Source organism: Suncus etruscus, chromosome 6 (genome assembly GCF_024139225.1).
Source record: "Suncus etruscus isolate mSunEtr1 chromosome 6, mSunEtr1.pri.cur, whole genome shotgun sequence".
NCBI classification, from domain to species: domain Eukaryota; kingdom Metazoa; phylum Chordata; class Mammalia; order Eulipotyphla; family Soricidae; genus Suncus; species Suncus etruscus.
In genome coordinates, this window is record NC_064853.1 from 30,586,849 (window position 1) to 30,602,163 (window position 15,315).

General features: G+C 43.3%; 1 protein-coding gene across 1 annotated transcript; it reads left to right on the forward strand.

Annotated features, from left to right (window-relative positions):
• Window positions 1–1,521: 1,521 nt before the first annotated feature.
• LOC126011413 (cytochrome P450 4A11-like) lies at window positions 1,522–12,932 on the forward strand. The gene is made up of 12 exons (XM_049775183.1): window positions 1,522–1,752; window positions 4,693–4,834; window positions 5,524–5,568; window positions 6,211–6,338; window positions 7,514–7,635; window positions 7,942–8,096; window positions 8,494–8,600; window positions 8,884–9,074; window positions 9,161–9,294; window positions 11,961–12,025; window positions 12,140–12,216; window positions 12,749–12,932. The coding sequence occupies exons 1-12, from the start codon at window positions 1,558–1,560 to the stop codon at window positions 12,915–12,917; spliced, it is 1,530 nt and encodes a 509-aa protein (XP_049631140.1). The 5' UTR covers window positions 1,522–1,557; the 3' UTR covers window positions 12,918–12,932.
• Window positions 12,933–15,315: the final 2,383 nt, after the last annotated feature.

Sequence of the window (15,315 nt, forward strand, 5' to 3'; positions counted from 1 at the left end):
TGCAACTCGAGCTCGTGGTAGTGGATGCCATCAGGGCCATCCAGTCCTGCTCAGGGGTTAATATGGAACTGAGAACCAAATTTGGGCCTCATACATGTCAGTCAAGTCTTCCAACCTCTAAGCTGTCTCAACAGCCTTAAATAAAATATTATTTTAAATTATTACTTGGAGGGGTCTGGAACCACTCCAGGTGATACTTTACCCACCAGTTGAATGCTAAGGCCCAAAGATGTGGTGTTGCTTAGGTCTTATGATGACTCGACCCAGAGGGGCCACCTCAGTGATTCTTGGAGAACTCCAAGACTCTATCTGGCAACACTCAAGTAGTCATGTAGTATAGGGGGGATCAAATCCAGGATTAGGCACAAAAAAAAAACAACCCAAAAGGTAAAATAAAGTCTATCCTCTATACTTTCTCTCCTCTGATTCCTTAAAACTAATTTTAAACTTTTTTAATGGATCCTTGGAAGATAACAATTTTTTTCTTTCCTTATTAAAAGGATGATGAGATTCATTGGGTATATTTGATATGATAAATTACATGAGAAACATAGGTAAATAAGGGTAATATTGAGAAGGCCCAAGGAAACTTTAATGGCAGAACACCTGTTCTTTTTGTTATATATATATATATATATATATATATATATATATATATATATATATACACACATATATATATACACACACACATATATATATATATATATATATATATATATATATAAAACTAAAACCCAACTACAAACATGCTTGTAATCATGATGATTAAATAAATATATTTATAAAAAGAATCACTCCTGGCAGGTTCAGGGGACCACATAGGATACTAGGGATTGAACCCGGGTCAGCTGTGTACAAATGCCCTACCAGCTGTGTGATCTCGTTGGCCCTTGTATCATTGTTTTTCATAGAAATGGCAGTAATTGGGAATGATTTGTCCACATAGGAATATCAATGACTATTTTCCTTTCTTTTTAGATAACTTCTCATCTCTGAAATGCGTGTAATAATGAAATTACACATATCTAAAAATTTTTTGGTCAGTGAGACTGAATTTATTGAGTTCAGGATGCCTGACTGTTTTTGCTTACAGCTGTAATCAGACCTCTAGAAGAATGGGGAGCACACAGTGAGGTTCAAGGAATAGCTGCTGAGTGACATGAGAGGGGTCAGGAGAGTGCAGGCAATTATCACTGCAACTGAAAAAACTCCTCCACTCTTTTCTCAGCTAGATCTTCCAATTTTGTTGCTGAGTATAGCAATTTGCAACAGAACCAATATTACTGTTTATACATCCCTTGCATTGTACCATGCCCAACACCAAAGTCTTCTACCATTGTCCCTGAGGCTCTTCTCTAGCTCTCTCTCTTGGCCTCAGTTCCTAGTTCTGACAATAAGACAAAATTACCTTTGCCAGCCTGTGATCTTTGCTCCCTGCAGTCACCTCCCCAAGGTAGGTGTGGTCACCTTGCCACGAGTGACTGAAGTAGGCTGAGTGGTCAGAGACAGTCAGGGAGAGTCAGACTGACCCAGCCAGCCTACAGCCACAGCATCATGGGTGTCTCTGTGCTGAGCATCACCAAGCCCCTGGGCAGTATCTCTGGGTTCCTGCAAGTGGTCTCTCTGCTCGGCCTGGTGCTGCTGCTGATCAAGGCTGTCCAGCTCTACCTGCACAGGCAGTGGCTGCTCAAAGCTGTCCAGCAGTTCCCATCGCCTCCCTCCCACTGGTTCTTTGGGCACTCCAAGGAGGTAGGAAGGAGCAGGGAGGGTTAAGGGAGGGCCAGGGGTGGCTTCAGAAGGTGGCAGTCAGTGAACTATTGGGACAGTTTTTTAGAGGGGTTTTCAGAGGGAATCCAGCTCACCTCTCAAGTCTCATCACCTCAGTCCAGAGAGATTCCTTCTTCCAGAAAATGGGCTGGTGGCTCAGATACAGTTGTGCCATCCTGAATTTCTTCCTCCTGCTATACAACCTCAGCTGTTTCCACAAAACAGAGCTTCTAGATGCTTCCCTGACCAGCCACTCAATCCATCCTCTAAACCAGATCAAACCAGTCATTGCTATACTGTGGAGTTCCCAGTGTAAGGAAGTATCAAGTAACAGAAACAGAGACTTACCAGGCCAGGGAACCCACTAGTTTTGTTTGACAGTACTAGGAATTGAGGTGTTTTCTTTTTCTTTGTCCAACCTATGACCACACATGAGGGATAGGGCACTAGTATTGCCAGGATGAGGAGGGCTAATATTTGATTACACAGTATAATAAATTGTTTATTTCCCAGGGTTCATTCACCAGACTCTGTATTTGAAACAGATGGTACACTCCCCACCCTCACCTAAATTCTGTCAACTGAGTCCAAGGATTTTTTTTGTTATGGCTTCACTTGTCCCTGCTTTGCTTCTCTCTATTCTTCTGATGAGCTCACTTAACATGACCCCCTGCTTTTATTTGGGTGTGTGTTATTTTCAATGTGTGTGTTTCTGGGGATTGAGCTGGTGTCATATATGCAGAACATGGCATCTACCACTGCATCACATTGCTAACCTAACTCTACTCAGACTCTGTCCACTCAGAGCCAGCATCAGATTCCATCAAGGGAGGGTTGGTTCAGCTTCCCACAACTGACCTTGACTTCAGATGCCAGTCACCAGTCCAGTTGGTTTTGTGCTTTTGAGCAACTGAATGCAAGTCAGAAGTTGCCATGACAGCTTCCCAGGTTTAGTGAATTTGCTAATTTCATTGGGATCATAGCAATCAGGAGAATCATGTTACTGAAGATAATCACTGCTGTGTGGATAAAAGAAAAGAAATTCATCTTTTCAGAATCAGAGAGGATAGTCAAGGGGCTAAAGCTCTTGCTTTCCATTGGCCAACCCCAGTTCAATTCTCGGCACCCCAAATTTTATCCGTGCACTGCTGGAAATGACCCCTAAACCCTGCATATAGTTCTAAATAATTGCTCTCCATTTTTCTCTGGGTGGAGCCAGCTTATATGCTGCTTTCATTTGAGGAAAAATACCCATGAAGGTAATCACTTAAAGCTGGAGATAATACAGGGGTTAAGGTGATTGCCTTGCATATGATTGACCCTTATTTAATATTCAGCACTACATATTCCCCTCCCAAATCACCCCTAGGAGTGATCTCTGAGCAATACCAGCTTTGGACCCCAAATAATCAATAAGTAAACACTTTAACTAGCATGCATGTATAAAGTGTAGATCTAAATTGTGGATATTCTCTAATATGGAAAACAGTGATAAGCCAACTAAAGAATTCAAAAGTGGCAAGGATTTGTTTTGGACAAACATTATGTTTTCTTTTGGAGGGAGCACTCCTGGTGGTGCTCCAGGGTTATTCCTGGCTTTGTGCCCAAAAAATAGCTCCTGGCAGGCTTGGGGGACCATATGGGATGCCGGAATTCTACCGACCTTTCGTCCTGGGTCAGCTGCTTGCAAGGCAAATGCCCTACCACTATAATACCTCTTTGGCTCAGACATTATGTTTTCTGTATTCTGACTACATGGGAAAACACAGGTTTTGAGATCAGATTTAATCTTGCAGGTATGAGTGAGGAGCATGGTGAAGAGCACAGCTCTGTGTTTGGCTGCTTTGTGTGGTCTGCATATTGCTGGCCTCATGCACTAGGCACTGAAACTTAGGCTCCATGGCCTAAAGAAATGGGTCCTTTTATTGTACTTAAAAGATCTACCAATTCATCTTCTCTGTACCCTCAAATGCAATATTCCCAAATGCAAATTGCAAGGAATTTTAAAGGATACAAATCAAATCAACAGCTTACTGAAAAGAAACTGAAGCCCATGACCAAAGACAAGAACTTCTATCCCTAAACTTCAAACCCTGAAAGGGCTCTCATTCCCTAACCTGATTCTGAAGCATACCCACAATTTTCTTTCCTGTCAGTTAGAGGTGGGATAAAAGTTTCTTAAGAACTTGCAGGGCATGGGGCCGGAGAGATTGCATGGAGGTAAGGCGTTTGCCTTTCATGCAGGAGGTCATCGGTTCGAATCCCGGCGCCCCATATGGTCCCCCGTGCCTGCCAGGAGCAATTTCTGAGCCTGGAGCCAGGAATAACCCCTGAGCACTGCCGGGTGTGACCCAAAAACCACAAAAAAAAAAAAAAAAAAAAAAAGAACTTGCAGGGCCTAGACTGAGGCCATGTACAAAGAGCCTTTCTTTGCAAGCAAGTTTGCAAAGACTTGAGTATTCCCTATATACCCCATGCAGTTCTCTGTTATCAAGTTACTTAGATGTATGCTTGATAGTATTGCAAACAAATAATAGCCAGAATAATAGAATAAAACTTATTGCTAATTTGAATATTTTTCATTATCTACCTTACCTCTAAGCAAACATAGAATATTACAAAACTGCTTCCCAGGTAATTCAAGGGGTCAAATTGTTCATGCAAATGCTGTAGTTATGACTTCCAAAATTTTGTATACCAGAAAGTCAGTTCCTAAGGTATATGTCTGCTCAGTTTTGTCCCCAACAAGACTCAATATGTTAAGCCTTGAACAACCATCAAGTGTTGAGCAGAGTCATAAAGAAGCACTTGTACTATTTAGTTTTGCTGATCAATCCAAAACTACCTCCTTTGTGGTCCATATCAGTATTCCCTCTCTGACTATAGAGAACTATACTATTTTCTTTGGTTTATCTTTGACAGTTCCCAGAGGAGGAAGAACTGTCACAGATAGTAAAAAGGACAGAGAGGTTTCCATGTGCCTCTCCTCGCTGGCTATGGGGCACAAGGATCCAGTTTATTGTCTATGACCCTGATTACATGAAGGTGATTCTGGGGCGATCAGGTAAGAGAGAGAAAATACCCTTTTCACAATTTATGCAGCTCCTCCCTAGGTGCATGGGGTTGAAGAGCTAGTACAGGGGTTAGTGTTGACTTAAATGTTTCTGATTCCGGTTTAATCCCTGCAGCATATAATCCTGGAGACTCCTGATCAGAGACAGTGCGTTTAGCAAAATCATGTGTGTTCATAACCCTGAAATTCCAGGAAATAGTAGAGGTACAGTTTATAGAGCCTGAACCTTCTATAAACCATCCTCCAAGTCTGCATAAACCAACAATATTTACTTAAATGAAATATAATTTGAGTGGCAGTTTACTATTTTCTTTCTTGTTTAATTAAAATGACATCACTTATTATGTAAATTAGGAATCTTGATCTGAAAATTAGGAAATAACTAGTCACGATGGCAGAGCCACCACAAATTATAAAAAACCCACAACCTTGTGTCTTTTGGGGGGTATTGAGGAGAGCATATGCTTTGTCTGATTTATCTCTTGTCCATAGTGTTCTGATGCTAAATTTAGTCTGAGTTCCTGGCACTGTAGGTAGCAGGACAGGAACATTAGGGGTGATAGGTATAGCCCAAGACAGTCATTGGGAGTACACAAACCTCTAGTCTGAACCCCAACTCTGTCTGGAACTCCTGATTTGTTGCTACCTTAGGAAACATAATGCTCTTCCTTACCTTTCAGATCCAAAGTCTACTATTCCCTACAGATTCTTGGCTCCCTGGATTGGTAAGTACATCTAACTTTCAGAAATACAGTCCTCTTGCTAGTCAGGTGCTAGAACTCTCTCTGACTCAAAAGAACAGCAAAATTGACAGCACCCAATTCTCTAAATCAAACCTCCTTTCCAACTTTTAATAAAACCCTCACACTTGTGGCCAGAGCTGTGGCGCAAGCGGTAGGGCATTTGCCTTGCACTCACTGACCTAGGATGGACCGCGATTTAATCCCCTGTGGTCCTATATAGTCCCCCAAGCCAGGAGTGATTTCTGAGTGCATAGTCAGGAATAACCCCTGAGTGTCACTGGTGTGGCCCAAAAAGCAAAAAAAAACAAAAACAAAAACAAAAACAAAAACAAAAAAAACCCAAAAAACATAAACAAACAAAAACAATAGACAAAAACCCCCCTTACACTTCTAGGATACCTTAGCATTCTGCAAGTTTAATTTTTCTACATCTCCCTCAATCCTCTCCAACATCATTAGCCTAATTTTTGTTCAAATTCTTGTCTGACCTGACACATAATTCCATTTGAGCCTTTATTCCTCAAGATGTGTGCCTTCTTGGAAAACCCTTGGTTCTGTCCAAAGTGTCCCTAGTCTTACTAATCACATCTCTTCTATCCATGCATCCACCCCTGTCTGTTACAGGGTATGGCTTACTCCTCTTGAATGAGCAAACCTGGTTCCAGCACAGGCGCATGCTGACCCCAGCCTTCCACTATGACATCCTCAAGCCCTATGTGGGAATTACAGCTGACTCTGTGCGAGTGATGCTGGTAAGTCTGTCCTTCTCTCACCTGCTCACCTTCAACCACAGTTCAGAGTCTACCCTCATACATAGTACCTTACATTTCCCTTAGTCATGCCTTAGACACATCCATGCAGAAAAAAAAAGCCCATGTGAGTTGGTTATTACCTAAACTGAATGAGTTGGGAAATAACTCAGACACCAACTTGGAAAAACACTTGGTTCCTCACCTGCAAGGTTCATCATGAAGAAAAGTGCTTTTCTCCTGCTCTTCCTCATTTTTGACTTGATGGACTGGTGATTGTCTATCTCTGGACAACTAGACATATTAACCTGAACTGGCCTGGGTGTGGTCACCTTCAGTGGATGGTTGCACCATCATAGGATGATTTGCATGAGGCTCTGTCTGGGCCTAAAGCTTTTCAAGGCACAAAGTTTTCCATGAAGGACCATGGGCAGCTTCAGTGTGTATCTCATAGCCACCCTGTGATAGAGACTCTTCCCAGTGACCCTGGATTCTTATGCACAAGAGCAACCAACAATAGATGAAAAAAGGAATTGAATCCACCACTTTCTTTTCCCCAGAGAGCTGAGTTTACTTAACTTGTTCCTTTTTCCATCAAGCTTAGCTCTCAGGTCAGAGAATATTTTCCTTTTGACCTCCAATCAACAAAAGTTATGGGTCATCATTTGTGTTCTTTTCAAATAAAAAATTGAATATAAGTGTTATAAATTTTCATATATTTTAACTCTGTTAATATTTATGATTTCATGAACACAGTTATCTTATCTTACCACCACAAAATGCTCAAGATCCTACTTCAATCTCCATAAGTTATATCCAGTTCATGTCACTATTTCCCCCCAGCAATCACTGCCTACCTTACTTGGCATTCTCAGTTATATAACCCAAGGCCAAAAGTTGGCCATTATTTTATACCAACTATACCATTGCCTAGTTTCTGTAGACCACAATAACTTGGTTTTAGACTTCAAAGAAAACTGTAAGAAAGTACAATTATTTGATAGACAGCTTCAGCAAATAATTATCACATTACCAAGCACATATCATGTGCACACATTTTACCAAAACTTACCTGCTTTAGAGAAATAGAAAAGAGTCATCATAATATTTATGGACAAGAAAGATGTTTCCTGTCAGTAGAGATCTTCTGGGACACAAAAGCTATTTCCCTCTTCCAGGACAAATGGGCAAAGTTTGATGGAAGTGACCCTATTGAGATTGTTGAATCTATCTCCTTGATGACACTGGACACCATCATGAAGTGTGCCTTCAGCCATCGCAGCAGCATGCAGACTGACAGGTCAGTGGCCACCTAGTCAGGACCTGCTCTGCCCAGCTCTGGAACCTATTTTTGAGAACAGCAGGACACTTTTTATATGAACCAGCACTAATAGAGAGGCTCTCAGGAGTCTTGGTCAGGGTCAAGGACCACAGCACAACTCTAGTTCCTGATCCTGATCCCTGGCTGCTTAAGTCTTGTCTAAAATACAAGTTCTTCAGCACAGACAGATAAATCAGTGTCTCCCTATTGTCTGTGAAAGCCTACATCCAGATCTACACTCCAATGACAGTTCTTTTCCCATCATTCTGCCCCATCTTCCTGCAGGAAGTCGCAGTCCTACACTCAGGCCATCGAGAAACTGAAGAAATTCTTCTATTCCCGGGTGAGAAACGCCTTCCACCAGAATGACTTCCTATACAGCCTGTCCTTTAATGGTCGCAGTAACTCCAAGGTTTGTGAGGTTGCCCACGAACACACAGGTGAGACCCCCACATCTGGAATGCTCTCCTCTGTCATCAACCACATCTAAGGGACCCACAATGATGTCCCCAGTACAGCTGGAACTTGGCTGGCCACTCAGGAAAGAGGATGTAAGGGTGTAAAGTGCTGGGCTGTGAGGATATTACAAGTGTCTTCTCATCAAGGAGTATTGAAAGAGTTGTGCCCCTAGCAGGGCTCAGCAATGTCCCTGGATTGAGCACTGTGGGAAGACCTGAGCAAGCGTCATGGAGTTCTTGCTTACTGTGTACCCTCACTCCCACCTTCCTTCTGGTCCACTCTTCCCAGACACTTAAAGGATGGGTAGCTGGGGCTATCATGGACATTGGCATGGGCCTCTATACTTCCCAGCTGTGTCTGAACATTCTATCTTGATAGACCACGTGATCCAGCAGAGGAAGATGCAACTGCAGAATGAGGGCGAGCTAGAAAAGATTAAGAAGAAGAGACACCTGGATTTCCTGGACATCCTGCTCTTTTCCAGGGTGTGTGAGGAGAGATGAGTGTAAAGGGATTGAATAAAAAGAGATACATATGGAAGGAATAAGTGTAGAGGTAGGGGCGAGTGTTGCATGGATTAGTTTGGAGAGAGGTAAATGTGGATGGGGTGAGTGTGGAGGAGGGTAATCGGGATGAAATGAGGATGGAGGATGTAGCAGCTATGCCCACATGCCAAAAGGAAAATGCCGACTCTCTCTCTCTCTCTCTCTCTCTCTCTCTCTCTCTCTCTCTCTCTCTCTCTCTCTCTCTCTCTCTCAATGTCTGCAGACAGAGAAGGGGAGCAGCCTGTCTGACAAGGACCTGCGGGCAGAAGTGGACACTTTCATGTTTGAGGGTCATGACACCACAGCCAGTGGCATCTCCTGGATCCTCTATGCTCTGGCCTTGAACCCTGAGCACCAGCAGCTGTGCAGGGAGGAGTTGCAAAGCCTTCTGGGAGATGGCACCTCCATCACCTGGTGAGTGCCAGTCATAGGGAACCCCTGGCCGATCAGAAGAAGAGCCTGAGCAGCTTCACTTACCCTCGGTCTGGGCCTCTACTCAGGGACCACATGGACAAGATGCCCTACACCACCATGTGCATCAAGGAGGCAATGCGCATGTACCCGCCAGTGCCCAGTGTGAGCAGAGAGCTCAGCACGCCAATCACCTTCCCTGATGGGCGCTCCTTACCCAAAGGTAAGCCTATACCTGGCATGCTCACTAAGTCGATGTTTATTGAAAGAGGAGCAGGCCACAGGGTCAAAGACAGCCCCAAACTCTTTGAGGTGCTTCCTCTCTAGAATAAATACTTCGGGCACCAGAAATATAGTTAAGTGGATAGAGCACTTGCCTTTCACAGGGTTAGAGTTGGGGTTAGGGTTTACTATGTATCATTTCCTAAGCCTTTATAGGAGTGGAGCTTGAGAACAGAGCCAGAATATATCTCAGCACTGCCATAATGCTCACCACCAAGGACAACCACCATCAATACTCTATAGTTAGTATGTCCATAAAACATTGCAAAAATATTTATTCCACAACAATTTAATCAACAAGTTCCTGCCTCTAAGTGTGGTCTCAGCAATTCAACTTTAAAACCATTCCCAGGAGCTGGAGTGGTGGTGCAACCAGTAGGGTGTCTACCTTGCATGTGCCAGCCTAGTATGGAACACAGTTTGATCCCCCGGTGTAGCATATGGTCCCCCAAGCCCAGAGCAATTTTTGAGTGCATAGCAAGGAGTAACCCCTGAGCATCACTGGGTGTGGTCCAAAAACAAAAACAAAATAAAATAAAACTATTTCCAAACAATATGGATGTTCCTCAAAAATACAAGTTGAGGGGATGGAGTGATAACACAGTGGTTGGGCCTTTACCTTGCACATGGCTGACCTGGGACAGATCCAGTTTGATCCCAGCATCCCATATGGTCACCCAGCCTGCCAGGAGCAACTTCTGAGCATAGCAACTGGAAAAATCCCTGAGCACCACTGTCAGGTGTGGCCAACAACAAACTAAACTAAACTAAACTAAACTAAACTAAACTAAACCAAGAAGTTGGGCTTCCATATGATTCATCAATACCACCCTAGGAACACAATACAGAAAAGCCTTCTGCACTTCTATGTTCATTGCAGCACTGTTTACAATAATCAAATTCAGGAAACAAACCAAGAACCCAAGAACAGATGAATGGATAAAGAAACTGTGGTACATCTACACAATGTAATACCACACAGCTGTTAAGAAAAATAAAGTCGGGCCCAGAGAGATAGCACAGCGGCATTTGCCTTGCAAGCAGCCGATCCAGGACCAAAGGTGGTTGGTTCGAATCCCGGTGTCCCATATGGTCCCCCGTGCCTGCCAGGAGCTATTTCTGAGCAGACAGCCAGGAGTTACCCCTGAGCAACGCCAGGTGTGACCCAAAAACCAAAAAAAAAAAAAAAAAGAAAAAGAAAAAGAAAAAGAAAGTCATAAAATTTGCTAATACATGCATGGACATAGAGATTTTTATGCTGAGTGAAATGAGTCAGAGAGAGGGATAAACAGAGAATAATATCACTCATTTGTAGAATATAAAAAAAGGTAGTATGGTAATAATATCCAAAGATAATTGAGATGAAGGCAGGAGAACCAGTCCATGGAAGAGAGCTTGCCACAAAGAGCAGTGAATGCAGTTAGGGTAGAGAAGGGTCCTTTATGACAATGATAGATAGTTGGAATTGATCACTCTGGACAGAACTGGGTGCTGAAAGAGGATAAAATGATATGCATAGTATTCCTTCATTAACAAAAGTATACAGTGTAAAAAGGGTGGTGTATATTCTATGACATAAACTCAACAAATTTGTAACCACAGTGCTTAAATAAAGCAATTATAAAACTTTAAAAAATAAAAGAAAATGTTAAGATGTAGAAAATTTCTAGGACCAGTTATAGCATAGGGGTTATACTGCTTGCTTTGCATAAGGACAACCTGAGTTCAAACCTTAATACCACATGATCCTCTGAACACAGCCCTGAGTAATCAACACAAACACAGAGCTGGTAATCACATTCAATACAGGACTGCACCAAATAAATCAAATTAGCCTTTTCCTGATCTGGCATGTGGTTCTCTTCTCCTGAGCCCCAAGGCAGTGAGGGAGCAGGAATTTGCTGCATAGTCCAAGGGCCCAGTCTCTGTGGGCTGCTTCCCCTCAGAAATCAAAACTTCAGTGAAGATAATGTCTATGAAATGCCACCATAGCTCCTGTTCCAGGAAAGCTCAATCAAAACAAGTTCTGGCCCCTAAGTGTGGCCTCAGGAATTCAACTTCAAAATATTTGTTTCCAAATCCTAAAAAGCTGGGTGGACAGAGAAAGCTAAAGGGAGGGACAGACTGAGATCCCTCTAATAAAAGGAGGTACCTTTCCCCTTTCCACTCCCACCTAACACACACACATACATGGGGCTGAACCCACCATTGCCAAACAAGCTGTGAATTAGGTGGCAAGTTGTTCAGTCTCTTCTGAGCTCAGCAGCCTCATCAGAATGAAGATTTGTCCTTCTTCGAGGCTCTTCTGAGGAAAAAGTGAATTAATGCTTGGTCCCTAAAGGCTTAGGGAATAATCTGAAAAGTGAATGTTGCTTGAGTTTTCCAAAAGAAAAGCTTGCTCCCTCTCCTGGTCCTGGTCTCCTCTTGATCTGAACACAGGGATTCACCAGACTGCCTCACCCAACTCACCATCTTACATAGGAGCTTTGAGGCAGAAATGTCACAAGGTAACACATGGCACTTCAAGGTACATGCAACTACAGGCTGGGGAACTGGGGCCCCATGGTAGGGGATATACTCAGCCTTCTCTCTCTTTCCTGCCCCTAGGTCTCTCAGTGACGCTCTCCATTTATGGCCTTCACCATAACCCAAACGTGTGGCCTGACCCAGAGGTATGATGTGGGGACAATGGGCTGGCCAAGATCTCCTTACCCTCACTCCTTCTCTTTCTGTTGAGGCTGGTTCCATCTAGACTGCAGATGTCCTGATCCTGTGCTCCTCTACAGGTGTTTGATCCTTCCCGGTTTGCACCAGGTGCTTCTTGGCACAGCCACACTTACCTGCCCTTCTCAGGGGGCTCCAGGTGAGCTTTTCAAAGTTGGTGGGGGGGATGAACATTACTGGGTGCGCTCACATGCAGGCGACCTCCTACCTGTATGTGCCCCTGAGTTGGCCCCAGTGAGTTTTTTACAATGACCATGAATAGACAAAGCAGTATGGCAGCAGCAGAACTGACCCTATGTATTTTGGCAGTTTCCTCTATTTCAGATTAACCTCTAGTTAATTGCTTTTTTCCATCATGATGATACACTTTGCCCAGAGCCTCAGGTAACTAGGTAACTCATGCCCACTCATCAGATATCAGTGATGTTGGGTGTGTTAGATTACCCTGGGAGCCTTAGAGGAAGCTCCGAGGAAATTTTGGGGAATTTATCCTATGGTGTCTTTCCTCTAGGCTTCCACTAGCCACTTCCATGTGCTGCAAGAGAAGGGCAGGGGAGAACCAGAGAACTTGGAGGCCCTGTATGCAGGTCCCAGAAAGTCATCAGGCCTGATGACTCACTGTTCAGAACTGGCTCTGAGATCCCTTCTCACATAGTTATTCCCTCTCACAGAAACTGCATTGGGAAGCAGTTTGCCATGAATGAGTTGAAGGTCGCTGTGGCACTGACCCTGCTCCGCTTTGAACTGGCTCCTGACCCTTCCAGGGTCCCTATTCCCAACAACAAACTTGTGCTGAATTCAAAGAATGGAATCCACCTGTACCTCAAAAAACTTACCTAAGTATGGTGATAGGAATACTGTCACCTAATTTTGTCCTGCTCCTGTCCCCTTGTTGACCTTCTTGACACCTGCTCACACTGCATACTCTCACTGTTTCCCATTTCACATTTGTTTGACTGTTTCCCTGCTTTTATACTCTCTCCCTCTCTTTACTCATGGAACTATTGACCACCTGCCTGTCCCACCTCTTTCTTTGCATTTTTAATTTTTCTGTCTGCCTGCCTGTCATTCTATAAGTCTCTTCTGCTGCTATAACAAATTATCCAAATGTCTTACAATGACAGTCTTACAGTGACACAAATCTATACTCTTATAACTTAGGAACCAGAAATCCACACTGGGAATTTCTGAGAGAAATATTTTTAGGGATAAGGAGATTGCCTTTTCTAGCCTTCTAGAACTTTTTCATGCTTAGACTAGAAGTCTCCCAGATTATCCCAGGAATCTCTTTTTCTTTTTCTTTTTTTTATTTTTGGGGCCACACCCAGTGATGCTCAGAGGTTACACCTGGCTATGTGCTGAAAAATCATTCCTGGCTTGGGGGACCATATGGGACACCATGGGATCAAACTGTGGTCTGTCCTTGGTTAGCAGGTGCAAGACAAATCTACCAGTTACCCCATCACTCTGGGCCCAAATCTCTTTATCTTAAATCCACTGAATTTATATGTTAAATAATCCCATTTCCAAACATTCACAATGATCTGAACTAGTGTTTCACTGAATTCCTGAGTCCTGTAGCCAATCCATATGATGACTACCATCACTATTCACCCCTTGTCAGGTTGGCATTCATATGTCTTCCATTCACATTCACTAAACCTTCAAATAAAGAGGTTTACAACATCATTCTTTTGCCAACCAATGGTCATGTATTACATAAATAGTTGAAAGTGTGTGCTCCACGTTGGCATAATGATTTGGCTTAGACCTCAGAAGAATGGGCATTGTCCATATACCCCTGAACAATGGAGACCATCTATGGAAACAACCACAATTGTCTATAACATTACCAGGATGCAAACCTCTACCAGGGAAGACCGTACCACTGCTTTGGCATTGACTTACTCCAAAGAGTGCTCTCAACACCCAGAAGACTTAGCAACAACCTGCTTGCAGGGCAGGTCTCTCTGCATCTAATGGTGAGGTGAAACTAGAGGGTGCTCCACATCAGCATGACTTCAATGAAGGAAATGCACAGAATCCAGAATCTTTAAATATAGGAACCTGACACCAACAACAGCTAAAGTGCCAAAAAGTTTCACCCAGGGACCATGAGAATGACTGGTATGCCTGGAGCCTAGAGTCAGTGTTATGCCAATAAACTTCTGGGGTGAGGCCTTCTTGTAATCAGGCCAAGGATTCTCCTTCCCCCTCCCCCCATTTCCACATATTTTGCTGGGCCTATGCAAACAATAGCGATTGCCACTTTCACATCTTTACTACTACTACTGTATTTTTTTTTTTAACACATATCATTTAAGAAAGAAAAAAAAGTGTTGTCCTTCCCCCTGAAGATAGGGTTGAATTGCTTAATGATGTGCACTTCCCCTATTATGCTGCTACTTAAATGCTGTGATACATTAAGATAACTGCCATTAACATATATGATCTCATGGCCTGAAGGGATAGCTCAATGGGCCAGAGAGCATGCTTGCCTGCAGGGGTCCAAGGCTCTATCTCCAATACCTCATGGTCTCTCAAGCACTTCCAAAAGCAAGTCCTCAGCACTGAATTGGGAAATGAGAGATGACCCCGCATCACCAAAATAAATGAAGTATTCTTTTATACATGAAGAGCTAAATTGGACTCTCACCCAAACCTTTTTATTATGAATATGGAATTAATATGAACACTACTGCTTGGATTCTGCCACTGATCACATGGTTTAAGTTGTTATGTATTTACTAATTAAACACTTAAAGTGACATTTTCTTTTTAATATAATTAATTTTATTATAATTGGTGTAACATGGTTATGTAGTGTTAATATTTATGGTCATATGTCACCCCACCCCCATCTTTTACATAACCTTACTTGATGGTAAGACCTGCCCATTCCTGGGAGGGGTCTTTGGAAGGTAACAAAATCTTGCCTCAGGGGCAGGAAGGGGATTGATTCAAAGATTCCGGGTGAGATAGAGGAAGAAACAGGAGAAGGAGAGCTGGCAGGATGGAGGGAGAAGAAACATGTTAAGAGGGCAGCTGGAATAGGCTGCTTAAAAGGCTAGCCTAGGAGGTGGCTAGGGCCTTGAATAAAGCTGATGTCTCCTGAAACCTGACTGTCTGTGGATCATTTCCTCACCCTCACCCTTAGACCTGCCTGCTGGAAGGAGGTAGTTGCAGGCGCATGGCCTGGGCCGGCAGAGAAAGACCTCACCCTCCAACCATCTCACCA